This window comes from Opisthocomus hoazin, chromosome 2 (assembly GCF_030867145.1).
Source record: "Opisthocomus hoazin isolate bOpiHoa1 chromosome 2, bOpiHoa1.hap1, whole genome shotgun sequence".
Taxonomy (NCBI): Eukaryota; Metazoa; Chordata; class Aves; order Opisthocomiformes; family Opisthocomidae; genus Opisthocomus; species Opisthocomus hoazin.
The window spans coordinates 52,758,295-52,786,255 of NC_134415.1; the positions used below are offsets into that span (position 1 = coordinate 52,758,295).

General features: G+C 39.4%; 1 protein-coding gene and 1 long non-coding RNA gene across 4 annotated transcripts in view; one reads left to right on the top strand and one right to left on the bottom strand.

The window, feature by feature from the left end:
• ACYP2 (acylphosphatase 2) overlaps window positions 1-22,499 on the bottom strand; it is a 47,968-nt gene extending 25,469 nt beyond the window's left edge. The window contains exons 1-3 of one of the 2 annotated variants that reach the window (XM_075413629.1): window positions 22,417-22,499; window positions 21,814-21,830; window positions 19,454-19,563 (exon numbers count right to left, since the gene is read on the bottom strand). In XM_075413629.1, the coding sequence (XP_075269744.1) occupies window positions 19,454-19,563; window positions 21,814-21,830; window positions 22,417-22,486 (197 nt within the window). In that variant the 5' untranslated portion in view covers window positions 22,487-22,499. Of the gene's footprint in view, window positions 1-19,453; window positions 19,564-21,742; window positions 21,831-22,416 lie in introns of those variants that run through there. The other variant, XM_075413630.1, reaches the window with a different exon arrangement.
• A 33-nt stretch (window positions 22,500-22,532) lies between these two features.
• Window positions 22,533-27,463, top strand: LOC142360535 (uncharacterized). Of its 2 annotated transcripts, none has more exons than XR_012763138.1 (5): window positions 22,533-22,793; window positions 22,892-22,951; window positions 24,004-24,137; window positions 26,200-26,678; window positions 26,784-27,463. It is a non-coding gene; the product is annotated as an uncharacterized LOC142360535 (long non-coding RNA). The 2 variants fall into 2 exon arrangements; XR_012763139.1 differs by having other exon boundaries at window positions 26,200-26,327.
• Window positions 27,464-27,961: the final 498 nt, after the last annotated feature.

The window sequence follows — 27,961 nt, forward strand, 5'->3', positions numbered from 1 at the left end:
TTTAGCATCCTTATTTCTTTATTAGGAGAACTAGACATCAGAACAAGAAAATGTGCAATTAACCTGAACAGATATAACACAGAACAAGAAATACCTGGAAACTATTCATAATACTTATTATCTTATTATCTTATTCTCACTAAAGACTATTACTAATCCTGCACATTCAGATTTAATGATCAATTGCCAGAAAATCATTAGACCAGCTGAAATCTTATGAGATCTTTAAAATAAAACTCAGAGTTTTTGCTTGCCTTTGGGTTTTGGCATTACCTTATCAGTGCTAACTTTTTCTCTGCAATATGCACGGCTGGAAAACTTTCTTTAAAGCAGAACTTCAATTCCTACATAACAGGTTTGTACCAAGCACTAGGGCTTTAACAAAACCCAAAATATTGTCACAAAAATCTTCAGTTAGCAATGCAATCAAGATGCAATCACTGAGTCATTAGTGAATTAATACTGTCAGCATGCTGAAGACAGGCTTCACGTAACAGACTGTTGCTGTTCTCTGTAGACTCAGTGAACTAAAAACTAACCTTCCTTTCTAGACATTTTATTTTATTCACCACCTAAAACACACCTGAAGTTATTTGCTAAAGCAATAGCCCTCTCTGCGTAATTTTTAAAATTATAGCCCTTACTCCCAAAGGAATTTAATTTTTCACCTTTCTTGAAAAAAATCTTTCCATCAAGATCCATATGCCTTGAAAAAACCCTTTACGAGGCTGGCTTGCTTTATTTTTAATATATCACTAGATTCCTTTAAAAGTCATCAAGGCAGAATTTCTTTGTCATCCAGTCACTTTGTCCCACTACAGTGGTATAAACATAGCCAAAATTTCAACTTCAATTGCCACAAGAGGAACTTCTTTGCTGTCAAGCTGTAGTAGAGCCAGAACAACTGGGAGGGCAAATGTGCTCACAGATTTCAATGTCTGCTGGCCTCAAGACAGCTGCTCTTCTTTCTATTAGAAAGTGACAGAATCAAGGACAAAAAAATCATTTAGAAGTACTTGATTCTCCTCTGCCAATCTTACTCTTTCTTTGAGATGGTTATAGAATCAGAACTAACATTTTCTTTTATGTCAGCATTTAGAGTACTTCATCTTATGCCTTCGTCTTAGTGAACTCCATTTCATTGCCCCACCAACTCCAAAGCTAAGAAAAATATTTTTTTCTTACTACATCAATCCTGAAACCTCAGCAGAGAGCAGGCTCATGAGGTCCTGTTTGAAATACTGCCTACAATGGTAATAATGCACAAGATCATGTAAATATGGTAAACTTTTCTTATTACTAATTACTTAAACATAAGTGCTTGTTTTAAACAACAGTAAGTGGTTTATGTTACACAGCCATCGATAACAATTTCGTTTTAACTACATAGCAACCTTTTAAAAATGCTAAATTCATTGTAAAGACCAAGATGACTGTATAATAGTATTACAGAATATATATTATTCTTGCCTACAGCATACTGAGGGGGAACATGCAGCACACCCCTTCCATTTTGTACTCCTGTATTTAAATATGACCTTGAGATTAATTCCAAAAGTCACTGGCATGTTACACTGCTGATCCACTTTAAGAGCAGGGGGCAGTTTGAGAGGAGAAAAGGGTTACCAACCACAATGCTTAAACCAAGTGGCATCAACATTAACTTGAAATGGATCATGTGTTCCACCCTCCGGCAAGCCCATGTCCCCTCTGTTCGTGTTCATTTCACCACTGCTAACTTCCACTTGCAGATTTGCCTAATCTTGTGACCAGCTGAACATGATGATTGTGGACTGTATTTTAGGAGGTGTAGATCAGAGAACTTATTTCTAAAGACAGCTGTTCAAAATTAACACTTGCTACATACCAGATATACTTTATTGACATCAATGCATTACCGAAACACTATAAATTCTCTGTCCTTTCCCACTTTGTCCTTTGAGGTTTTTTCCTAACAGCAACAATAAGCTACCACCACCTCTCAGGGAAACCACCACAGCAAACAAACACTTTGCTACCCTGGAACACTGACTCACATTAACCAAAGGGCCTATAGTACTATATTACTGTCTTCAGTCCTTAGGCATTTCTGTTCCTGTTCTTCACTAAAAAAATATTGGGTTGGACAGCACCTGGCAAAGAATAAGAAAATATGCTATTTCTGTCAAGACCCCATATCTCAAAGCATAGGCTGTGATTTCAAACAGGCAATGAAGTAAGGTAAATGTTTCCATAACAAGTGCCACGATGCAGTCAGGGAGATACGCACAGACGGAGCCTTGCACACCAACAGAGTCCTACTAAAGGCACCTGAGCCTCATACTCATACAGAAGCTATCCATTCCAAGATTAAGGTCGTAACTTTTGATAGCCACTTCAGCTGGAAAAACATTTAGAGCATTTTAGCAAGTTCTATTTTCAAACCACACGGTAACACAGACCTCTTCATGCCTTTCTAAGGGAGACACATTCCCAGTGACACGACCACTTGGGAGCAGACAAGTTTCCATGCAAGGCTCCAACTAAAGCCATTAACTTCATTTTTTTAACCTCCATTTGGAAGGATAGTCAAAGCACAGTCAGGAAGAGGAGAGCCATTAGCACAGCATGGCTTCCACAGGGGCACTGTTGTCAGGGTAAAGGCATCAGGAAGGTCTCTATCGGGAAGGATTCTTCAGTGATCTCTGCACAGGTCACAGCGCTGTCCACAAGCTCCAGCATCCCCTCCCACATCAATCCCACACAGCAACATGACATTTTAACTCACTGGACAAGGCAAACACCGGCACCTGTCCCATCAAGATGTTGCTTCATGCCCAGGTCCCGTACGTGCTCCATACTTCGCAATTTCCATTTGTCTCCAGCAGGCATATCCTACATGCCTGACAACTAGAAAACTTGAGATGATTTTTCAAGTCTATTAGATCACTCCCAACAATCAAGCAAAATATTTAGCATTTCTCAAAATGTGTGGGGCTCAATATTTTGCTTGTCAGCCTTCTACATGTTTCTGGTTGGGAATAACAGGAACATCTCTTTTAGTATTAGCAAAAATAGTAAGACAGACACTAAGTTGAATAGATTTTTGTTAGCCTAAATTCGCTGAATAATTGTGACTAAGCTCAGGCAAGAGAACAGCTTTCAGAAGATAAGAATAACATACCGTTTTAATAAAAGACTACAAGTCTGGTTTTTTAAATGTTTATCTATGGGTCTGCAAGTCCTGGGAAATCTGCTGTATTTACTCAAACAGCACAGCAGAGATATCCTGTCTGCTGCTCTATTCCTACACCAAAACCCTTTAAAAGGATAATGAAGACAGCATCACATTTCATAAGAGATTTCCTGAACCCCTGCTGAGCTGACCTTGTTTACAAGTACTCACTGAAATGATTAATTGCTCATACATTCCACTCCACCCTGGTATAGCAGATTTTTCTGCCTATACTATCCATATGGACATGAGCCACAAAAAAATTTCTATGTAATTATACAATTAACTATTAATGCTAGCATTCAACAAAATAATGCCAGCTGGCATACATAACAATCAATTCTCTTCTATTGTGCAAGAACTACAAAAAGCTTTTGTTTTCTTCTTAATAGCTATAAAACAGAAAGTTGAACAGTTTTGTTTTGTTTTAAACTACAGAGGGTCAGAAGGGCAGAGAATAAAGTGGTGAAGAACTGAAGTCAGGAAACAACTTGGAATTCAGAGCCTGCAACAAAATTCCTGTGTGATCGAGCCAATTGGTTCATCTGTGCTATAGGTTTCCATTTGTAAATTAATGCGCTCTCATTCTCTGGTTTTATTGCTTAATTTCACTATCTGTTCTTTGGTAGTAGGAATCTCTTATCACATGTTAATCAAGCAGAATGGGATCCTGACTGACTGCAGCCTATAAATTTTTTTCTTTGTACTGTTTAACTTCAGGTGGATTTTGAGATTAGAAGGATACAATTTCTCCTGAACCTAGCAGAAACTGACTGCTCCAGCTGGCCCAGAGAAATCCATTGATACAATAACAGAGCAATGTATTTTGACACAGTCCAAATGCAGTCACTGGAAACTAGGTAAGAGCAGACTATACCCTGAAATTTAGAGCAAGGTGTTATTCTTCAGAGCTTTACTGACACTAGCTAACCAATGCACAGAACCCCAACTTAAAGGTAGAACCTTTGTTCTAATGATTAGTGTAGGACTGGGTATCAACACTCCCATACCTCCCTCTCAACTCCACCACAGCTTTGCCATATGAGACTGTACTGATGCTGCTCTGTGCCCCAGTTCATCTACATACAGCATGGGAATAATCCATATGTAGCTACTCAATTGTTTTCAATTTTAATTCACATTTGTGCTAGGAATTTAAAAAGACAAGTGTTTACCAAAATCTGCCTCAATACTCATTCCAGATACACATAGTACCTTCATGGCTATCAATTTCAGCACCATTACAATAGTAGAAAGTAAATCCGAACTCTATCTTATTTGAGTTACACTATATTGCTACTGATGTATTTATGACACAATTAACTGCAGTAATATCATCAAACACCCCCTAGGCTGGGTAACAGGTAGGTCCTGACAGCTGAACTTCACACCAAACAGTTGATGAGTTGTGTGAACAGAACAACACAGAAATCCATTAGTTCTTGATCTTCAGGTGATGCTGATAGATATCCTGACACCCCGGCACACTTAGTACTTCAAACTTCAAACGAAGCAGAAATGTATCTCATTTCACTCATGCTAATACTCAGCACTTTTTCCCCTAATTGAGAGGATATAGCAGTTTAAGGAAAGCTGAAAACACAAATAAATATAACTGTGTTAGCAGGGTTCATCACTAGGACAGCCAGCATTCCATCAGCTTTGCTCTCCCTAGCAGGTCTCACACAACACATTGCGGGGATTACTGCCGAGTGTTCATGAGGGCAGATGGATAATACAATACAGCAATTCATGCTCTACCAAAAAGATCTGGAAAAGCAGCCAAATGGACAGCAGTCATTTCACAAGGCATTATGGGAGCCCTGTTTGCCTGAACTTTTGCAAAGCTGACCACATCCCATCTATGATTTTTTTTTAAATGTAAGTAGAAATCACGAGTGATGCTTGTGATGAACAGCAAGGAACAGCAAACGTGTTTTCCTATCACTGAAGCTGAATAATACTGCTCAAGCACATCTTCCCAGACAAGTAGGGCATAGCACATGCAACAGTAAATTGCAGCAGCACAAATAAAAATTCTGTGTATATACTCCCACCACAGACAGGTTACAGGTGTGATTCACTGGAAAACAGGCAGCTGACCTAAGAGTTTGAACAGATTAATCTCCAAAGGGAAATGAATTTGCACTCCAGCAAAGTGGTTTTCATCAGAATGTGCTGCCAGTTTGTCTATGAGACTGCTGGGGAGCCTGAGCTTTCGAATTTCACAGCACCAAGACAGTTGTGCTAGGCAGACTTGCTCAAGACCAATCCTTCCAACGCTCCTGGCTCTGCAACAGCCTCTGCAGAGCTCCCTTTGGGACAGAGTCCTTACATCTCCCTGAAAGACAAGGAACATCTCAGTTTCCAGGCTCCAACTCCTGGATTCAGTCTGCAAAATCAAGGCAGGTCAGGGAGATCTCAGACTGGCAGCAGCCAGCTGCTCTTCTCCACCCCTCCTAGAATACAGAGCCAAACCATCTCATTTTCATAAACCCTTAAAAATCTGCTCTGCAGAAAACACTGAGCCATCTAAATTTAAAGAGTATTTTAAACCTACACAGGCTGACAGTGGGGTATAGCTATGCTGTCTGAAAAGTTTCCTAGTACTGACCTTGAAATCTAATTTCAAAGAATGGCAATAAGCAGGGCCAGAGGCTCAGGATTAGCATTTGTACAGCATAACAGGATTTCAGGTGAGTTCCTATATGGTAGGCCAAACCTGCTCTGATCCAAATACGAGGACTGAAATCTCATTAAATGATTGCTGGGAGATTTGTAAACTGGAATAGATTGGGTTTGTTTCTCCAGATGGTTTGTTCCCTAGTAATTGTTAAAATGCAAGGGCTTATGAATCAAAAAAAGGAAGGACAGCTATTTCTGCAGGACCCTCTCCCATCAGAATGATCATTGGGAGTTCAAGGAATCTTTTTCCAAACGTAACATCAGCTGCCCATTTTAAACCCTGCTTCTCTTCCATTAAGTTACAAACACTTTCCAGACTGATTTTCTTTGTTCCTTCAGAAGCAGGAAAACAAGCAGGAAGAGCCCACAGCATCACAACTTAGGAGCACAAGTCTGAACACCAATGGAAAGCATTTAAGGTACACAAGCAAAGTATTCATTATAGATTAAAACAGCCAGCTGTTTCACCCCAGCTACGGAAAAAACATCACAAAGAATATCAGCTTTGAAAAGAAAGCTTATAATCCAGTAACACAGAGCAAATACAGTGAATCAACTCAAGAGCAGAAGGATGTCAGACCAAACCCAGTACCTCCTCCAACTTTATATAAATGATTCTCTGTAAAGAGACTCCACTATCCCCTTCAGAGGGGTCACATGAAACAGAAAGGCAAAGATAGAAAAAGTAACATTAACTCTGCAGGATAGTTCGTAACATCCAGCATAGTTCAAGGGAAAAATCTCAGGGTATCACACTAAGCAAATACACACTGTATTTCCCTGGAGTGTAAGGCAACAGAGTGAAGGGAAGAGTTGGGGAAAAAAAAACAAGGTAAAATTGAGTTATATAATATAACATAATGAAGTTATATTATATATATACACATATAGTTATATTATATATAATATAACATAATGAAGTTGCCCAGCAATATATTTTTTTCTCTACTGCTGCAATGCACTAACAGCTGCAGAGAGAAGAGCAACATCAGAAACAATTTTGACTTTTTTTCCTCTTGTTGGCAAAGGGCATTATCTTAAGTACATAAGTATGAAGCATACTTATCTTCTACAAAAATATGGTAAATAAACTGAACACAGCTTGCCCATGAATCAAATCAGTACTACAGTAATTTGTGGAATAAAATAAATGGGTATCTCTCAGCAACATAAAGATACTTCAGAGTTCTTTCCCCATTAAACAAGCTCTAACCAGCTTCTTCTTCCTTTCCAGTTATCTGTATAGCATGACATAAGTCATAAAGATTTTGCTTAAAGTCACAGATTCACCTAGCTAATTTAAGCACTTAAATCCTAGAGAGATGACACTTTTCCAAGTCAGCATTTTTACCACCACCATGTTGGCAAGATCAGTAGTAGCAAGATTCATAGGATATGTGCATAATTACACTAGTGAATTCAGAACTAAATCAAATCTACTCACTCAATGCAGAATTCATGGGTAACTATCTGCCCCCTCCTTTGTACACTGTCCATTTGGACTATAAAATCTTTGCATTCCTATGGAAGAGCTCTTGCATCTGGTATTGTACACATGATGTAATACATCTGAAAAATACTCCCTCCTGATTTCTCACCAGAAGCAAGGACTACTACCAGCTTAATTCTGAATCCATTTGTCTAATTCATAACACTTGTTCTGGGGACAGCAGCAGCATTCTTGTAGATGTCTTTTCATCCTTACATTATGCAACCTTAATACTAGTTCTATGTTGCTTTCTCCTGGGGACTACAAAAACAAATCTCCAGACCCAGAATACCACCCTTCATCCCTCTTAAGATAGAAAAGTGGTCATAACAGACTTGTTCCCTACTTACGGGACTATTAATCTTCAAACATAATTAGCACACACGAAACGAAAACAAACCCTTTCAACCATCAAGTGGGAAGATCAGAGAACAAAACAGATATTATAGCACACTGTAGTACAACTCATTTCTACTCAATCCTGACTTTTGAATGCTTAGCTTTACAATTTAATTAATGATCTTTAACATTCGCCTGCACACTTAATTCCCATTTTTCAACCAGTTAGCTGAATTCTTTTCCTTCTCAGTAAGCTTCTGTAGGTTAGAACATCAAGTGGACACCCTTATCAAATTTTAAGTCTGTATAAACAGAGTTAGTTACCCTTTCAGCATACAGGTGATTTGCTAATTCTTATGCCTTGCACTTTTCAGAAGGCAAAGATCCACTACGATATCCAGCTACAGCATAGGTATCCCTGGGTATTTCTTGGTTCATGATAATGTAATTTAGTACCGACCTAGGGAGAAACATCAGATTATATGCAAAACCAAACAAAAAATTTTCACACCAGAATTTATATCATACTTTTGGCATGGTTTCATGGACAACATTGAAAAAAGTCACAATCATCCTACACAATCTTTGTGCCCAATCTGCTGAAACACATTAGTCTTAAGCAATGCATTTTAAAAAAATTTAAATGCCTCAATTTATTTCAGTATAAAAAACATTTCAGAATTTGAGGTCAAAGAAAATGTGTTTGAATCAAAGAAGCAAAACAAGAAGTTATACTTCTGAAGTTGTTCTTTAAGAACCACTTTAGTTGAGGGGTTTTTTTTCCCAGAATTTGTTTGAAACATCCATGCAAGCTACGGCAAAGAGGCCTGTATATAAACTCACTGGAGTTTATATATAATTGCATCTGTGTAATCCACGCACATGAATAAATTCGGTCTCACCAGCATCTAAGTCTTTTCTACATAAGAAATGTAACAATTTACTCAATTTCCTTCCCATTATGTTTATACAATTTGACATAAGCAAACATAAGCACGCTCTGCCCTGCGTTAAGGTGACTGGAAGCTACAGAGTATCACTGGTGAAACACCAAGCTCAAGCTAGAAAAGCACTGCTGAGAAGCGAAGTACAGCAGCTGAGGTTCACCGGTGCAAAAACAGTCTGACAGGTTCTGGCTGCTTCAACAGGGGCAAAGGAAGATTGTGCCTCAGAAAGCAACAGAGATATTGTCTCAGCGGTCTTCACAGAGTAACCCATATTCAACAGGACAAACATTTAGAACCTTACATCGCTCAAGCATAGTTTTATTTCATACCACAGAAACCCTGCCAGCTTTATCAAATATAGCATCTATAATAGGTTTCAAAGAAACCTACATTTTTCAAGTACATGCTTTTATTGATAATTACCAATTTGTTGCCAAAGATCTATTTTTAACTGTGTGCACGTAGTTATTCCCCTTCATAAGCTGGAGTACAGAAATCTCCTTTAATGTAGTTTAAATTGGACTTTTACCAAGTATTTCTGTAAATGTTGTGTTGGAGCTCTAAAGACACCTAGAACAATCTTTCTTCAGCACCAAAAAGCCAGAATAACAGCACTGAACCACATCCTACCACATCCTACTGTATCAGCAATAAGAAAACATCTTCTCTTTGAAAGTATCCAAGCATTAAATTTGGTCGCAGTAAAGTATACTATAAAGTCAACTATAAAGAATGTATAAATGCTTAAAATGCTCAAATGAATAAAAAGCTTCCAGTAGAAATCATACATCTTACTGGCATTTGCATTTTGAAAACAGTCTCCCACAAAGCTCAACCAATCCTGCAGAGTTGCTCTAGAATACTTTATTATTAAACTGTGGTTTAACTAAGAATAATTTAGAGTGAAAATAAGTTTCTTGATCTTTCAGTGTGGATGTAAGAAAGACATATCACTCTTCTAATTATGCAAGGAAATCCCTAAACTGAGTGTTCAGACAACAGTTCCACTTGCCTGTGTTTATAGTACAATCCAACACAACCTTGCAGTCCTACTCGCTTTCAACTGCAACGGAGATTTGAGAATTGAACATTAACACAGATAGTTATCAGTTAAGCAAATGAAAGTCTGAAATTCTGTAGCAAATTAGAACTTCAAGTACTAACACTGCTAAAGGACTTTGAAGCATAACCACTGTTAAAAGCTTTAGTGGTTTATGGCATTTCAAACTAAAGAACAGTGACAATCCAGCACAGTGTGAAGGACAGGATCTGTGCCAGGAGTCCACTTCTGTTTCTGGCTCTGTCACTGGTGGGCTGTGTGACCTTCAGTGGAGAGCTACATCTCTCTTCCTTCAACCACTCCTGGTCCACAGGGAGAGAACTGCCTTTTGCTAGGCCTCTAAGTGACGAGCAAGATGGGACTTCACTAGAGGGCAGTCGGCACTGCTATACAATGTAAAATGGCAACGGCAAAACAAAGGTAAGCCATGGAGGCAAGCAGCTCTCTTTCAGCTAAGTGTCAGTAATATCTTACTGGTTTTATTCTCAGAAGCCAGTAACAAAAAACTACATCTTCTGACTTACCCGACCCATTCCTTGTCTTTTAAGCAAAGTTGCTACAATAAACTGTAATTAGTTCTTCGTTTACCTAGTTTTGAACTGCTAAAACACCAAAGATCAAGTTTTAATTCAATATTTTTCCCAGGTCATCATCAGTAACATATAGTAAATTTAATTTACAGGACCAAGCTCTGAGCCTGCATAACTTAAATCGTTCATAATTTAGCCTGTCAACTTTAAGCAATAATCAAATAATCACAGATAAGAAATTAATACCTCAAACATTTGGTATGAAGAGAGATAGTCACATTTACTACCATAGTAGCCACAAAGGCTATAGTTTAACACTTTTTTCCAGTATAAGTTAGTTTTAAAATAAAACCAAACAAAAAAAAAACCTGAGCTTGTTATACTTGGACCCACACTGAACTACAAAAACCCCATCATATTTGTTGTGATCTGACTGCTACTGAGTCATTGAAATACTGTAAATGACCTTCAGCAGTGATTAATGTAAGAACTGTACTTCGTGACACTCATAAATGACAACACAGCCTAATCCTTTTTCATTATTTCACATTTTAACAAATTAAAAATAAAGTTTAAACATTTTAATTTCTCTCTCCATTTTCCTTCAAAATATATCACTGTCAGTTTCCCAAGAACACCACATCCAGGAAATATTTCAGCCATCCTATTACAGCACATAGCTGCCTCAATGTTTCCCTTGCGTCTTGTTGACAAGTGCTCTGCATCAGGACAGATGTAGTTTCACAGAAAACTAGCATGGCAAAAAGTATTAAGTCCTCAATTTTATAAATGTTTCCTGTAACAGTGAAGCACATAATCACCAGTGCTGTTCTTTCATGATGAACGTCAAATCCAGCAGTTGCAATTTCGTGCCTGTATGCTTTTCTAGACATGTGGGATGCTAATGTTCACCTTGGCCTCCCTATCCCTTGATCAGATATAAGATACAACGGAATTTCAACCAGTGTGTTCATTAAACATGGCTAGTAATTAAATTCTTTCAGTAATAAATTTTTACAGCCTTTGAATAAATACAACCCTGAAAATGTATACCTATGAATTTAGAGCCTATTTTGAGAACAACTGCATTCATCTTCAAATAATAGTAAGAGTTTCTCACAACCTACTTAATTTGTTTTATTGAGATGGTCTAGTGATCTCTTTCTTGCTAAATTCTCTCTACGACGTTTGACCAAAAACGTTGTCTCAACCCCCCCATCCGTGGTATTTCACCTCCACTGCAACTAGCTCATTCCTCTGATATTCTCCTCTCCCACACTAACAGATTTCAGAATTTTCCTTCTATCTCTAGGACCAATCTCCCACAATTTTTTTCTATTACAGCACAACTTTGGTTAGTATGTAATGCTCCCCTTCTGCCTCCTAGACATAAAATTATCCCTGGAAGTTTTGTACCTTTTCTGCTTGTCTGACTTTACTCATCACCTCTCAAATCTACTGATTTCCAGTCTGCAATCACGTTATTTTACAGAACTGCCATTGCCAAAACTAAACTGGCTTACATATTCTCTCCCTAATTCATCATTACTTCCAACCTCTTTGAACTTCTCACTCAACTGCCATTCTCTTCTTTTCAATAGCAGGCTTCTGGCTATTATTACAGATGTCTCAAACGTATCTAAAAACCTAAACCACTTCCTTGTCTGTACAAGTGTCCTCTGCAGATTCATTTCTACTATTATGCCTAGGTTCAAGTGCAGAGAAGTGTTTCTTCTCCTAAACAAAACTTGGATTAAACTAGAAATTTTTTTAAAATATCCTTTTATAGTGGAGAAAAATCTCAAAATAAAAAATAAAATCTGTTCATTTTATATCTCAACATAAATTGGATATTAAGCTCTAGAATTCTGCTCAAGCAATCCAGCCACAGTCTAAGTATGGAGGGTTTTTTTTTTACTAGCATTTAGTTCCCTTCCATGCCACCAGGGCTATTCTCAGCAAACAATTAAAACATTGTATTGAGGAAAAATGTATTTATTCAATGCCATGGTACAAACAGGAATCTTGGATACAACCAACTAATGAAATACAAACAGAATGACAGTAGCAATATTAACTAATTCAGAGTTCCCTTCTCATCCTTTTACATGGTAAAAATACAGATTTTTCTATGCAGATACATACTGAGGTAATCTAAGTCATGTCATTTATATATTTAATTCATTTTAACTGATATTGATACAAAAAATTAAACCATTCAGATAAAATTAGCATTAATTTACTAAAACAATTTGCAAGACAAGCAATCTATATTTAGTATCATGCCTTTCTACAATGACAGGAAGAATACTTACTATGCTGTTATACAGTACTTGTGTCTAAAAAATATCCTAAAATTCTACATTTTAAAGTGTCAGCCTGATTTGAAATCTTTGATTTTTGGAATAAATTCTGAACTTGGTAATCTACATTACAAGAGTCTTAGCTTCCTTTTTTAATGGATAACCATGTAATATGTTATCATTCAAAGTTCAAAAAATTCTCATAGGAAAGTGATTTCTAGCCTGTCAATGCAAGTTGCTATGGCAGCAACCACAACGAATACAAAGGCTCCAACCTTATGTGAATAAAATGGAAAAAAAAAAAATCACAAGATATTATAATGAAAAACCCTGTACTCTTAAGTCTTTGTGCCAAAAAAAAAAAAAATAAAGGACTACCTTCTCTACCCTATTTAACAAACATCTGGACTGGCAAAGAAGTCTCCAGTTCATCTTATGTCATTATGTTCTAGAAATGCTGAGACTCTGCTTTTCCTGTGACTTCAGTATTCTTTGGCTTACAGGCAGGTAAAAGACTGAAAATGAGCTTTTAGGATCTCAGAATGATGGGTGTTATCGACATGGAGCAGTAGCAGCAAACAGAACAGGACTATAAAATACAGCAGAGAAAAAAATAGGTAGTGAAGAAAAAGATGGATTCAACCATAACAGTCTTAAAATAGATTCACTTCAAAAGAATCATGTATAGTTGAAATATCTTCAGAACAAACAGCTCCATCTACAGGTTAAATTGCAAGAGATACTAAAGCAAGTGTATCGGTAAAAGGTTCTCCGAGTCTTCTTAAAAATACCCTCTAAAATCGTCTGCAAGATCTCCCAATTAAAATAAAAAATGAGCTTCAAAACACAATTTCACATAAAAGTCACCTAGTCTTTGAGAATCTAAGAGTTTTTCACCAAAAACTGAAGACAAATCTTGAGATGAAAATCTTTAAAATCAGAAACTGCTCATTCATACTTTAACCTTTCTGTATTTCAGTGAAATTCACACTGAAAGCCTAGCCTCATGGAAGTCAGGTAAAGATTTCACCACCACAGAAAGTAAATCAAAGAAGTCGGCCTTCCAGCACCACTTCAACAAAAATTTATACCCATGTTCCACACTAAGTGAATGGTCCAATAAAGAATGAAACTTCTTGTACATAAAATCATAGAATGCTTTGGTTTGGAAGGGACATTTAGAGGTCGTCTAGCAGTGAGCAGAGACATCTTCACCTAGACCAGGTTGCTCAAAGCCCTGTCCAACCTGAACTTGAATGTTTCCAGGGATGGAGCCTCCACTGCCTCTTTGGGCAACCTGCTCCAGTGTTTCACCACCCCTCACTGTAAAAAATTTCTTCCTTATATCCAGTCTAAATCTGCCCTCCCTTAGTTTAAAACCTTGTCCTGTCAGAACAGGCCTTGCTAAAAAGATTTTCCCCATCTTTCCTACAGGCTACCTTCAGGTATTGAAAGGCTGCTGTAAGGTCTCCCTGCAGCTTTCTCTTCTCCAGGCTGAACAGCGCCAACTCTCTCAGCCCTTCCTCATAGGAGAGGTGCTCCAGCCCTTGGATCATCTTTGTGGCCCTCCTCTGGGCTTGCTCCAACAGCTCTATGTCCTTCTTATGGCGGGAGCTCCAGAGCTGGGGTCAGGATCCAGGTGGGGTCTCACCAGAGCAGAGGGGCAGAACCCCCTCCCTCAACCTGCTGGCGATGCTGCTTTTGATGCAGCCAGGATACGGTTGGCCTGCTGGGCCATGCAACACTTCTTAGGTTCCAATCCTTCACACTTACCTATAATTTTCCACTTCTTTCTGCAAGAGTCAGAATGCCCCTGCTAAGTTGTTACATGCTCCAGAACAAACTCTGCTTTGCATGTCATCTTTCAAAGTAATTAATCACAATCATATTTTATATCTGCAGTAAAACAATTACTTCCACATTTCAGGACAAAATCCAGGCTTCAGCACACTCCAGCTCTCTTGCTTTAAAACTAATTTCCTCCATTTTATACTGGTTCCAGTCACACTCCATCTAAACTCCATGGATGCATTACAATAGTGCTTAAAATAGATCACCAGGACCATCCTCATAATTCCTCCCAGATTATATTTTACTTAGCATCCTGCGTAAAAAAAAAAAAATCATATAAAGGCACTGTTACTTGAGCCTGTACTGGATGCTTCCTTAGCTGTGCCTCACAATACAAGTAGTGATACAAAATAAAAAAGGTCAGAAAATCAGGAGCAAAGGACTACTGCTGGAAAACCGTTGGGTTAGAGGGCTGCCGCATTACTGCTCCAGAACAAAGGCATGCTTTGTTATTTACTCCATGCTTCCGGTAACACTGAATTGCCTCATGGTGTTTTTCCCACTTTTTTTTTTTTTTTTTAACACACATTCCCTATCTCTAACCTCCTCTCAAACACTTATGCCTCTCTTCCTCCCTCCCATATTGCTTTTTCTGTTTCCCTGTTCTAGAGCTGTACTTTCTAAAGGCATCACTACTTTCTTTCTAGTCTATGTTCTTGATTCCATTTATCATCGTGAGTAGCTAAACATTGTTTACAACAGACCAAAAACCCTCTTCCAACTCCTCTTCAAAAATACCAACATTAACAAGACAGAACACGTAAAACAACTGACAAATCGTTTTCTTACCATTAATATATATGATTTTTAAAAGTTCAAGTGCTGCACCTCTGAAAATCAGGCTATTTTGTGCCCACAGTTTGATTTGGAAACTTATGCAAGTATAAAAATATCTGTCCAAAAGACACTGCACAAACTATTCTTGAAAGATTGCTACGAGGTAACATATTGTTCCAATATTTGAAACAGCACTCAGCAGGAACCTTTCTTGAAATATCTTACAATGTTGATTCATGTACTGTACTTCTCTGAAAAGTGTTGAATTTCTTCAAACACGGAGATCTCCAAATTTTTAAGTATCACACACACAGAGTCTCTTGAATTCTTAATATCTAGCAAATACAAACCAGAGCTTTCATAGGAAGTCCGTGCCAGAATTTCCTCCTGATTATTTATCACAGTTTGAGTACAAATGTATGTCTAGAATTATTTGTTTATATTAATTTGACATAGCAGGAGCAAGCCTCACTTTGTTTTTATTTAATATAGCATTTTAAATAACGTTTGAATCTAGAAGACAGCATTATGAATTCCTAGGAACCATGACAGAGTATTACAAAAAATGATGTAAGATCTAGAAAAAACTTCAAGAACTCAAACCTGTTTTGATCTTCTATTAACATGTACTAGCAGAGAGAAATAACGACCTTTCAAAGTTTCAAAGGCAGAGTTACTGAATGCCTTCTTTGCCTCAGTCTTCCGTGCTAAGGCCGGCCCTCAGGAATCCCAGGCCCTGAAGGTAAGAGAGGGAAGCCTGAAGAAAGGATGACCTTCCCTTGGCCGAGGAGGATTGTGTGAGAGATCATTTAAGCAATCTGGATGCTCACAAACACATGGGCCCCGATGGAATGCACCCAAAAGTGCTGAGGGAGCTGGCAGATATCATTGCTGAGCCACTCTCCATCATCTTTGAAAGGTCCTGGAGGACAGGAGAGGTGCCTGAGGATCAAGCCAATCTCACTCCAATGTTCACAAACGGCAAGAAGGAGGACCCAGTGAACTACAGGCCGGTCAGCCTCACCTCCATCCCAGGAAAGATGATGGAGGAGCTCATTCTAGAGGTCATCATTAAGCAAGTGGAGGAAAAGAAGGTCATCAGGAGTAGTCAACATGGATTCACCAAGGGGAAATCATGCTTGACCAATCTGATAGCTTTCTACAATGGCATGACTGGCTGGGTAGATGAGGGGAGAGCCGTGGGTGTTGTCTACCTCGACTTCAGCAAGGCTTTCGACACAGTCTCCCATAACATCCTCCTAGGGAAGCTCAAGAAGTGTGGGCTGGATGAGTGGTCGGTGAGGTGGATTGAGAAATGGCTGCACGGCAGAACTCAGAGGGTTGTCAGCAGCGGCGCTGAGTCTGGTTGGAGGCCGGTAACTAGTGGTGTCCCCCAGGGGTCAGTACTGGGCCCAGTCTTGTCCAACTTCTTCATCAACGACCTGGATGAAGAGTCAGAGTGTACCCTCAGCAAGTTTGCTGATGACACAAAACTGGGAGGAGTGGTGGATACACCAGAAGGCTGTGCTGCCATTCAGTGAGACCTGGACAGGCTGGAAAGTTGGGCAGAGAGGAACCTGATGAGGTTCAACAAGGGCAAATGCAGGGTCCTGCACCTGGGGAGAAACAACCCCATGCAGCAGCACAGGCTTGGGGTGGACCTGATGGAGAGCAGCTCTGCAGAGAGGGACCTGGGTGTCCTAGTGGACGACAGGTTGACCATGAGCCAGCAGTGTGCCCTGGCTGCCAAGAAGGCCAACGGGATCCTGGGGTGCATCAAGAGGAGTGTGGCCAGCAGGTCAAGGAAGGTTCTCCTTCCCCTCTCCTCTGCCCTAGTGAGGCCCCATCTGGAGTACTGTGTCCAGTTCTGGGCTCCCCAGTTCAGGAAAGATGAGGAGCTACTGGAGAGAGTCCAGCGGAGGGCTACAAGGATGATGAGGGGACTGGAGCATCTCTCCTACGAGGAGAGGCTGAGGGAGCTGGGCTTGTTCAGCCTGCAGAAGAGAAGGCTGAGAGGGGACCTTATAAATGCCTATAAATATCTTAAGGGTGGGTGACAGGAGGATGGGGCCAAACTCTTTTCAGTGGTGCCCAGCAACAGGACTAGGGGCAATGGGCACAAACTGAAGCATAGGAAGTTCCATCTGAACATGAGGAAGAACTTCTTCACTCCGAGGGTGACGGAGCACTGGAACAGGCTGCCCAGGGAGGTTGTGGATTCTCCTTCTCTGGAGATATTTAAGACTCGCCTGGACAAGGTCCTGTGCAGCCTGCTGTAGGTGACCCTGCTTCGGCATAGGGGTTGAACTAGATGACCCACAGAGGTCCCTTCTAAGCCCTAACATTCTGTGATTCTGTGATTCAAAGTAGCTGTTCATATACAATAGTTCCCCCTTTTCATGTGCAAGTTCACCAATTTAACGCCAAAAATTAACTCACTACCTTTTCAATATATCAGAACACGCACCGGGAGCAAGGAAAAGTGAACTTTCTCCTTCAGCATTCTACTTTAGGATCACCAATTTAAAAATACATATATCTCAATGTATACTTCAAAAATCACACTTCAGCTTCAGCATTGCAGTATTACTCCCACATCAGAGGAAAACATTGTTTTCCAGCATGAAATCAAGAATCAGCAACTCAAAAAACTTTTTATTTGCTCTGAATATCAAACACAATGTACATCAAAAGCATCAACTTTTTTTTGGTTGCAGTCCAGCTTCCTGACCCTACTTAAAATTGTGTAAGAACAAAAAATAAAAACTTTTATTTCCTTTTGGAATAGTCTGTATGCCAACACATCTTTGAGAACAAGCCTAGTCTTATTAGTCAAGTTTTGGAGCTGTACTGCAAGAACCCCTATTGCACACAAACTTTCTGGTGTTGGGGTAAGTGTAGTTTCCTTTAAATCCCATCAACAGAGATAATAGGAAAAGGATGGACAAAACCACTGCATTCTGCAGCAATCCTAGTTCATGCAAACACACCAAATATTAGGAGTTAAGCTGTGCTTTCACTTAAACCTGCTTAATGAGACTAAATCAACTGACTAGAAATTTTTAAATTAAAAAAATACTCCAACAAATAGAAACCAAATCCTGATTTCTCACATGTTCATTTTTGGTGTTCTAAATTAACTAGACATGGCACCAAGACACTAAATTTACATAATATTTAGATCAGGCTATTAACAAAGGTCTTCCAGAAAATAAGTGTAAGCTCAATCTAGGAAAACAAATTATATTTCTCTGGCTTTGTAGATGTTTTGCAGCCCAAGACAAACAACCTAATGTTAAGCTCAAAACAAAAGAAAAACTACTACAAATACTTCTGTCACATTAGATACTCATATATAAATCTCTTTACCAGAAAGTGTAACACTAATTTCTCTGCAGAAAACCAACTTCACTTCATGTACGTTCAATTTTGTATCCAAGTCCAGTTTTGAAGCAATTCCTGTATCGGAAAGTGCTGGCAGAAGTTGCACTAATAATTGCCCATGCATAATAAAGCTTTCAAAGGAAAGTTATACTATCATTCATTCTTTGTTGAGAGAACAAACCGCTGAAGGATTTTTAAAAACTCCCAACAATCTCCCCATATATACTTGCAAAAAAGGATACTTGGAAGCAACTGAATTGGGCTTTGTGTTTTTCCAGGCATCATTTCCTCAGAGTGATAACTTTAAGCTTCTGCAAATTGGCAATTTAATAAAGAAAATCATTACCCATTCTTTTAAAAACACCAAAATATTTCAGAATTTATTTCCAGATGGTAGAGACTACAGACCTTTGCTGAAATGTGTATTTACTAATTCTTTTAAATCAGGGAAAAAATCATATTTAAACCAAATTTCCTTCAAATTAAGTACAGGCTGAGCAAGCATTTCAAGAAGTTCTTCAGTCTTTCTTCGCAGAGAAGTTTTGAAGAATTAAAAAACAGATCTTTGCTCACATGTATTAATGAAGGCTTTTTCTTCATTTCACAAGAAGAAAGTACTGTAGGGAAATACACTGACAAACTGTGTGACACCAGGAATTAAAACTGGCTGATGCTACACGCTGTTTTTGAAGCTTACAGAAATTTTTTACAAGTTAAAAAAAAAGAATTTATCTCCTCAACTCCTCAAAACTGAAACTGATTATTGAAAGTACTGTTACATTAATAATATATGAATCTACTTGTCACTTCATATTAAAAATGCTTCTGTAAATTACTTTAGTAAGACTTAGAAAAAAAACACAAAAATACTTACATTGCATTGACTTTATCTTCTGGGCCCTGAACTTGGCCCGTTACAGTTCCTTGACTGGTATTTTTAACCCAGCCAACCACTCCTAACTTCCTAGCTTCCTCTTCTGTGTACTGATTTGAAAAATAATAAGAGGACAATCAGTGTCAGCACATACAGCATATCTATACCACTTAAAAACCCACTATCATAGCTTTAAAACCTACACTTAAGAAAAAAATCCGTGGACACTGCTCATATTCGGGCATTAAGATATTCCTGTCAGCTCTGAAGTTGCAGCAGACCCAGCCAACTTTTGAACAAGAATTAGATCTTTACATATACATAATAAATGCATGAGTTAATTCACTCTCCCATTTTCATAGCTTTTAACACTTTTCTTTGAAAAAAATATAGATATGACGGCTCACACAAAGACATTACACTGCTCATAATGTAAGTCATCATCTTCTTTGCTTTATCATCTGTACATGCACATAAGTCTTCTGATGGTGTGAAGCTTTTTCATTCACAAGGAGGTCAAAAGCTTGCTGCCCTTACTTTAGCAACTCTTAACACTATTTTCATCATAACGGACTCTACTAATCCCTCAACACTCGCTTGTACCTACTCTTTTCCTTTCTCTAGCTCCTATCACAGCTCATTTGCCTCTTCAGCAATCACACTGACTCATTAAATTTGCTACATGTACAAATTTCACAGTTCCTTCTCTCCAATTTCATTTTAAATCCTTTCCACCTGAATTTCACCCCTTAAATTCTACTCCCAGCTGCTGCATTACTACTGACAACTAGCAGCAAAGGTCATAATCTAATTATACTGGTTCTCTAGTATTTTTCCAATACCACAACAAATTATGGTTTCCCAGCTATTCACTTCATGTGATGAAATCAGGAACTTCCAATCACCCTTGGTTTTTAGAGAGTTTTTAAAAAAACCCTCAATTTCCTGTCTTTCATGTACATATGAAATATATGCATGGTTTTCGTAATTTATCTCTGAACATTGAAATGGTAGGAAACAGAAAGCCTGTTTTGCCGAAATCAATTCTTGTTCTAAGTAGGACAATGAAAACACTATTAGCCAAAACACATTACTTAATTTCATTAATAGCAAATTTATTTACATTTAAGGTAGCTCCTCTGTTTCACTTCTTGTATGTTTAGTAGAGGTATAAGATCACATGGCCCATGTTTTCATATTGTATTACAGAACATCAACAGACTGATGGCTCTAACAGTAAGATCTGAGAGTTTTCAATACATTTAGATGGGAAATAGCCACCAAACATTTCAGAGTATGTGCAATAATACCCAAAACAGTACACACACTAAGTGTGCACATTGCATTATCAGCCTCTTTAGACACTTATTCTAATGCCAAAAGCCAAACTTCAGGTCAATACAACCACATTCCAAAAGATGAAACAAATTTTGGGGTAATCTAAGCAACAAAAAGGTGTTGCTAACTATGAAGAGTATTTTTCAAATTGATTATGAGCAGCTTCTCCATATCAATTCATCCAAAAGCATGGGAATGCAGCTGACAACCTGTTTCTCAATACTGCTTATGAGCTGAGGACTGGCACTGTGGTATGTGTTCACATGGCTTCAGGTCAGCTCAAAACAAGGTAGAGCAAACCTGCACCTGCCCACCACAATGTGTGGACATACATCTTCCACTTGATAGAATAATTAAATTCAAGACAAACTACATAGTTATCCTCTATCCATTTCAAATTTCCACCATTTCACAGTACATGTAAACTACACATAAAAACTTTTGGGTCTAATGTTAAGCATGGCCCACTATTTTCAAAGACCTGTTCTTACTTGAAATCTGTCCTCTTGTTTCTTCAGTTTCTGTGAAATGCAAAACTAGCTGCTACATGTTCAGAGCTGGTGGAGACGTTTTACTGGAATATGAGCCACAGAATGCATGCTCGTAGCACATCATTACAAGGCAACAAAATGAGCTTCCTTAAATACTGCTACTATAATTACCATTAAAAAATACATGGGCGTACATTGTTTCAGAAGCTAATATCAAGATCTTCAGATTTAATATTTCTGAAGGTTAACATGTTAAAATGCTCTTGTGCTTGTTTTATCACAAGTAATCCAGACACAATCTTTAGATACTATACAAACAAGCAACACATTAGTAAGCTTTTAAAAATCCATTTTAATATAACAGTAATATAATTTTTTCCCCTTTTAAATCCACTTGCAATACTTAACCATCTAACCTAGAACTGAAAACAGCAGTTGGACGTGTTTATACTCTACAGACCTGCTGCCATATTTTTAGCACTGGAAATACTATACTGCAAAGCAGAACTGGCAAATCAGACATTGCCTTACCATCCTGAAACAAACACCTAGAAAAGAAAGAAAAAGACATTAAAATAATTTGAAAGAATACCACTTCTTGGAATTTCTCTTAATATAAAGTTACAGTAAATGGCATACAAGTCATCTGTTCTCTTTTTTTACAGAAGTTTGAGATTTTAACAGGGCAAACTCTACAAAATTTGGGTACACGCTGGCCTCGCTCCTTTCCCTCAGCAAACGATTATTTTCATTAACGCAGTTAGCGCACGTGGCTTTCTTTAACGAAGATGTTGCAGCGTGGGAACTGCCTTTGACTCAATTTTCACGTCAACGCTTTGCTGCCAGCGGGGAGGGGCATTCCCACATAACCGCGGGCAGCAAAGTGCTTTTGACAGCACAGCCTGTGCTCCGCATGGAACCGGGCGAGCCTGGCAGCGGGGTTTAGATTCACACCCTTTCGTCCTTTACCGTTGAGGACGAGGAGTCTGCAGCCTCCCCCCGACACGACACCACCCTCACCTCCCTCAGCCCCGCGCGCATGCGCAGCCCGCCAGAACCGCGCGCCCTTGGCGCAGCAGCCGCCTCAGTGCAGCGCCCCTCACCCCCACCCCGCAGCGCAGAGCCGCTCTCTACCTTGCACTCGTCCAAACACTTCGTAATCCACCGACTTCAGCGCGCCAGAGGCCTTCGCCAGGGCAGACATGGCGGCCACAGCGGCGAAGGAAGAGCCGCTGCCGCGTAGTGCGCCGCTCTCCGGCCCGCGGCCGAGCGGCGCCCGGACGGGAGCGCGCGAGGCTCAAGCTTCCCGCGTAAGCGGCCGCCTCACGCACGGAGGCGCCCCGGGGCGGGAGGCGCCGAACTGACCGGGACGGGAGACACCGCCGCTCCGGTCTCACCTCTGCCTCCGCGACGGACGCGGCCCCGCAGCGCGGAGCGGAGGCGCGGCCCTTGGCCGCCTCACTCGGAACACAAGGGCTCTGCGGCGGCTGCCGCCAACCGCCTGCCGCGAGGTACTTACTCAGCCCTCATAATATTATTGCCCCTTATAGTTGAGATTAGAAATGCGTTGAGAGCGCAAAGGTCTGAACACCACTGTCTCCTGTTCCAGGGCTGGTGCAGAAAGTGTAAACATCTAACTGGGTTTCCCACCGCGAGCATCCCATGGCAGGTAACCAGCACTAACCTTTTTCAGAATATTTACAGTCATCATTGAAACAAAAAAGTATTTGCCATACGTGTCTGAAATGAGGTCATTTTGACTGGTAAGGTGGAAAGTTAAGTAGTTGAGAGCCAAAACATATAAACCCCCTGCCCCCCAAATTTATCTTGGGCATCCCTCCGTGGTGAGGCTGCAGGACAAACTTTTCTCGCATCTCCACATTACTTAAGGTTTTACCAAAAACATCAGAGAGCTCATTTCTCTTCCCTGTCTAGCCACCACACTGAGGCAAATAGCAAAGCCAGCAAGGTGCTGGACTCTTCAGCTGGAGCAGCAGGCCTTGGAGATAGAAAGCTCACCTCATGCAAACTATTCACCAGACCTTCAGTGATATCTATTGGCGCTAATGTTTTCATTGGTAAACCTTTCCAGGAGCATTTGCATGTAATTTCTTTCATGTAGATGCTACACATGAAAAAATACAGGCCAGAAACTGGTTTAGTAGGCTGAGTCTCCAAACAAATACCACAAAGATTTTCTGTGTCTGCTTGCAGTTTAACTCCCCTCCCCCCACCAATATTTGCTTTTTCTAAAAACATCTAAGCATCTTCAGGCAGACTTCTACACTAGAAACAGCACTTAACCAGCCTTAGAAGATGAACTCAGCCTTCTCTTACTCACCAAGATATAAAGGTGGGTTAACTGTGACTTTACAATAAAAATCAAAATAATAATTTTATTTGCTCACTCCATTAGGCAACTCCCTCCCACATACCACTTTGTGTCCTAGCAGTAACACAGCATAACCTGAGTTGTTTACATGTTTGGAACTCAAGGCTAGAGGGAAGTTAAAAATAGATCAAGACCTAGAAAAAATAGGATTGTTTTTCTGAGACACACCAAGTAACTAGAGAAACAACCATTCAATTCAGTGCAGAACAAAAATACCCACACAGAATCAGAAAACTTCCAGTAGCACCGGGAATAGGAACACAATGGACAAAGTTTCATCATTTGCTTTATCTATATAACACATTAAATCAAATCTTTGCCTTTTACAGGGGTCATACATTTTGCTAGTGTGGGATCAGCACCATTTTGTTTTTAAAAAGGATTCTACAGAAACGGGAATAGAATGCAGACTGAAAATCTTTCATCATTTGCTGCCATCTATCAGCAGTGAAGAGCAAGACAGGTAAAAAATAAATTCACAATAGCAGCCTTTTTACAGTATAAAGCATTGTAACATAAGCCTTGAAACCAGAGCTTATTCTGGTAGTGATTACACTTTGCTATCTACACATTCCAGTACTGGCAATGGCAACTTTTATCAAGACAATCTTTAACCTTTCAAGTAAGTTTTCTTGATGTCCCTCAGTTAGGTCTCCTCCCATCTGCTCTGGCTCATTCTTAGGAAGGGAATCCATTCCTGTTGCTGTCTTTGAGAGCTTCCTGGCTCAGAGATACTCTCATCTCCTGCCTTCCTATTGCTATTGTCTTTTTTCAGAAAAGTCAGTTTAAGATTATTAAGATAGAAAACATCCTGCCATTCTTTCTGTAGAGGACTCCAAGTTTCTCATTATTTCATGGCAAGTAGCAGAGATACCATGCACAGGCTGAAGAAACCCAGAAGATGATACCATGAAACACCCAATATTTTACAGTCCAAGTAGTCAGTAAACAAACAGTATTCAAATACCCTAATTAGCAAGAGATCTTTAGCATACACTATCAAGAAGTGTGGACAGTCTGTATGAAGTCAATGAAGTTCACACCGCTTACAGCTGTTTACTCTAGGGTGATGATATTTGCCTAAGAAAAATCAGCTGGTTGCACTTCCTAATGCCATAGCCAACTGTAAAAAAATGCACAACACCTACATCTGTTAAGGCATATGATTGATTATACAGCAGAGGAATGCAAATGATCATGAACATCTTCTGCAATGAACACCTTGTTGTACCTTTAGGATGAACAGAAAATGTAACGCCATAACATCTGTAGATCATCTGGAGATAAAATACAGAGTCTTTCATACTGCAGCCAGCTTAGCTATTACCACATGTTGGATTCAGTTTGCTACTCAGTAAATGAGAATGACCTTTTTTATTACTGAAACAAAGCCACAACAGTCATGATTAATATCCAAGTGAGAAATTCCAGGCTGCAGTGAATTCCAGCAATGATCATTATAGTGCCAGTTTGTCCAGGCCTTTGCTATTCTCGCAGCAGTTGCTTTTTTAAGATTAATCTCCTATTTCACCATACTAATTTCACTTTTCTTTTCTGATCGCTACATATCCTTGCTAATGCAAGTATGTGCTAGCCAGCTTTTTATTCCTCTGTCTTTTTCAGAAGACATTGTTTTGTATTCTCACTTCTGATACACAGATTGACTTTCACTCCCAGTACAGTGTCATCTAGGAGCAACAATTTAACTTAAGCTTGTACAAAAGGGCATCTTTATTCTGAAAGGTGCTTTGCTTGGCAAGCTTTCTGCAATTGGTGAAAACTCTGTTACATATAGGTCTAGTTTTACCACTGGGTCATCTGCCTCTAAGCATTAAGTCTTAAAAAGTTCTCCTGGTACTTTAAGTGCAGTAAAGTTTTCCCACTAGTCTATTTTTAATCATAGTATAACAAAAGTACATATAAAAGAATATTATTATTGGAAAACACCAGACACCTGCAACAGTGCTGTTGCAGCCAAACATCAGGGAAGAGCACAAGCGTGGCTATGCAAGGAGCCGAGGGCGACCTAGCACTTACATGACACAGTCCCACAGTACCTAGATAGGGCAGGCAGAGCCATGAGCTGGCAGCAGGGCCCATCCAGGAGCAGTAGACTGGGCTGAAAACACAGCTATAACACAGAGGCAAAGTGCATCCAAGAGGCAAGGCTGCAGACAGAGCTGAAGACTAGCCTTCCTGTGACTTAAGAGAAGTTGATGTGCTCAGCCCTGAGCTTAAATGGACCTCCTGGACCAAGGAGAAGGGTGTGGCTGGGTCACAGGTGAGGTCGCTGGTCAGGACAATTAGACCTATTGGTGCCCTTGACACTGACCACTATCAATGACAAGTTCTTGATAAAAGAATCCCTTATTTATTAGGCTTTTATTTTGGTTGTTAAATCAAAGTTATTCTGAAAGTTGTAACTTAGTTATGCTGCTTGTTCATGTCTGGCACACAATAGTTGGAAAACCATTAAAAACTTTTTTCCTTTCAATACCCACTACTCCTTCTTTCTCTCTATGCAGCTGTCACCTTGCACCACTGCATCTACTGGACATTTTCCACTCCTAAAATTACAGTTGTTGGTGTTCACATAGATGTCCCACCAGGCACATAACCTCCCACCTTGCTGTCTTAATTCATCCTTCAACTGGTAACTATGCTGCTACTGTTCTGCACCATTTTAATTTAACATGGCTCATCCTCAGACCTGTCCATGATGGTATTTCTGCTCTCCTGCTACCTTTTTGGAGAGTTCCTTGCACAATCTACAAACTGTTAACATTCCTGACTTTTCTTTGGAGTTCACCCCTCTCTCTCAGCCATCAGCTTGCTAGCTGATATCTCTAGCTATACATTTTCTTTAGAATTTTTAATATTTCTGCAACTGTTTCATCACTGTGTTTATCTGAACCAAACTCTAAACCTGATTCACTTGCAAATGGTCTCCAGCTGATTTTGATGAGTGGTTTCCCAAAGGATACCAAAGCCTCTAGATAAAAAGGTACTGCTCCTCTAAGTATACTAAAAACTTTTTGAAGACTTAATGTTGACCAACTGTGAAATAAGAGATGGCCTTGCTTCATTCCATTTTTTTTTCTTTCTGCAGATCACTGGCTATCAGTAGCTGTCTCCTTGTCTTAAGCACCAAAGATTAGATTTAGAAGCCTGAAGGACAAGACAGGCCCACAGTGATATTCTTGAAGAGCCTGTCTGCTTTCTTCTGTAGAAGGTGTAAAACAATGGCTTCTTGCAGAACTACTGAATAGAAATGTTGCAATCATGCAGAAATAAACACAAAACAACTTCTATTGCACAAGCTTTAGGACAAGATAATGAAGTGTTCCTAGCCTGTAAGGGTTTTGCTAATACCATTAACAATGGCCATGAGTTAGCTTATTTAGAGGAAATTAAAAATCACATGGAATGGATGTAGAAGTGTCAATTGAAGTAAAGATTTAGGCTTCATATACCTTTCATATGGTATATTCATATATCATAGAGAGTCTAAGTACTTTGTAGAAGAGCATAGAAAAAGGATGTCTGTTAAGGAGAGCGTCTGGATATAAATGAACAAGCCAATAAACAAAGTGAGGTTTGTCAAAAATGAAGTCTTGTGTTGAAATAGAATAACATAGGAGGAAACTGTTTTCTTTAGCTGTATCATATACAAAAAAAATACTTCGTACTGTAAAACTGCAAAACTTGAAATTCAAGCATATAAATTTAATAAAAATCTTTGAGGATGATCTACATGGATGCTTGTATTGCAATCATTACTGTGTAACCTAGAGAAAAATTTTAACAGAATGGTTGAAGAATTACTACATTCAGTTTCGAAAGAGGATTTGATTACTCTTCTGGAAAAATAAAAATGAAAGATTGTTGAAGTAATAATGTATTGCCCAAAGTAACAATTGCTAAAATATTTGCTTAGTGGTTGGCTGATTAAATATGTTACAGATAAACCTACAGTATAGCCAGACCACAGGCAGGTGACCTCGTTACGACATTTGTCTCCAGATCCATTTATAATGCAAGATCCAAATCCAGCAATTTGATCTGTGTGGGAGGACCCACACACCTGTGCAGAGGCCCACTGAAGCAAGTGGAGTGTTGTGCAGAGGAAGGGTCACGCCTACACGGATCAGATGACAGGACTGCAGCCAAACTTTGTGTGGATGGGACCTAAATTTGTCCCTCTCACGCTCTAACATCACAGACTGCTTATATAAAGTAACACAAGTTCTATGGTGACAGATACAAAATTGTGAACCTGTTATTTTA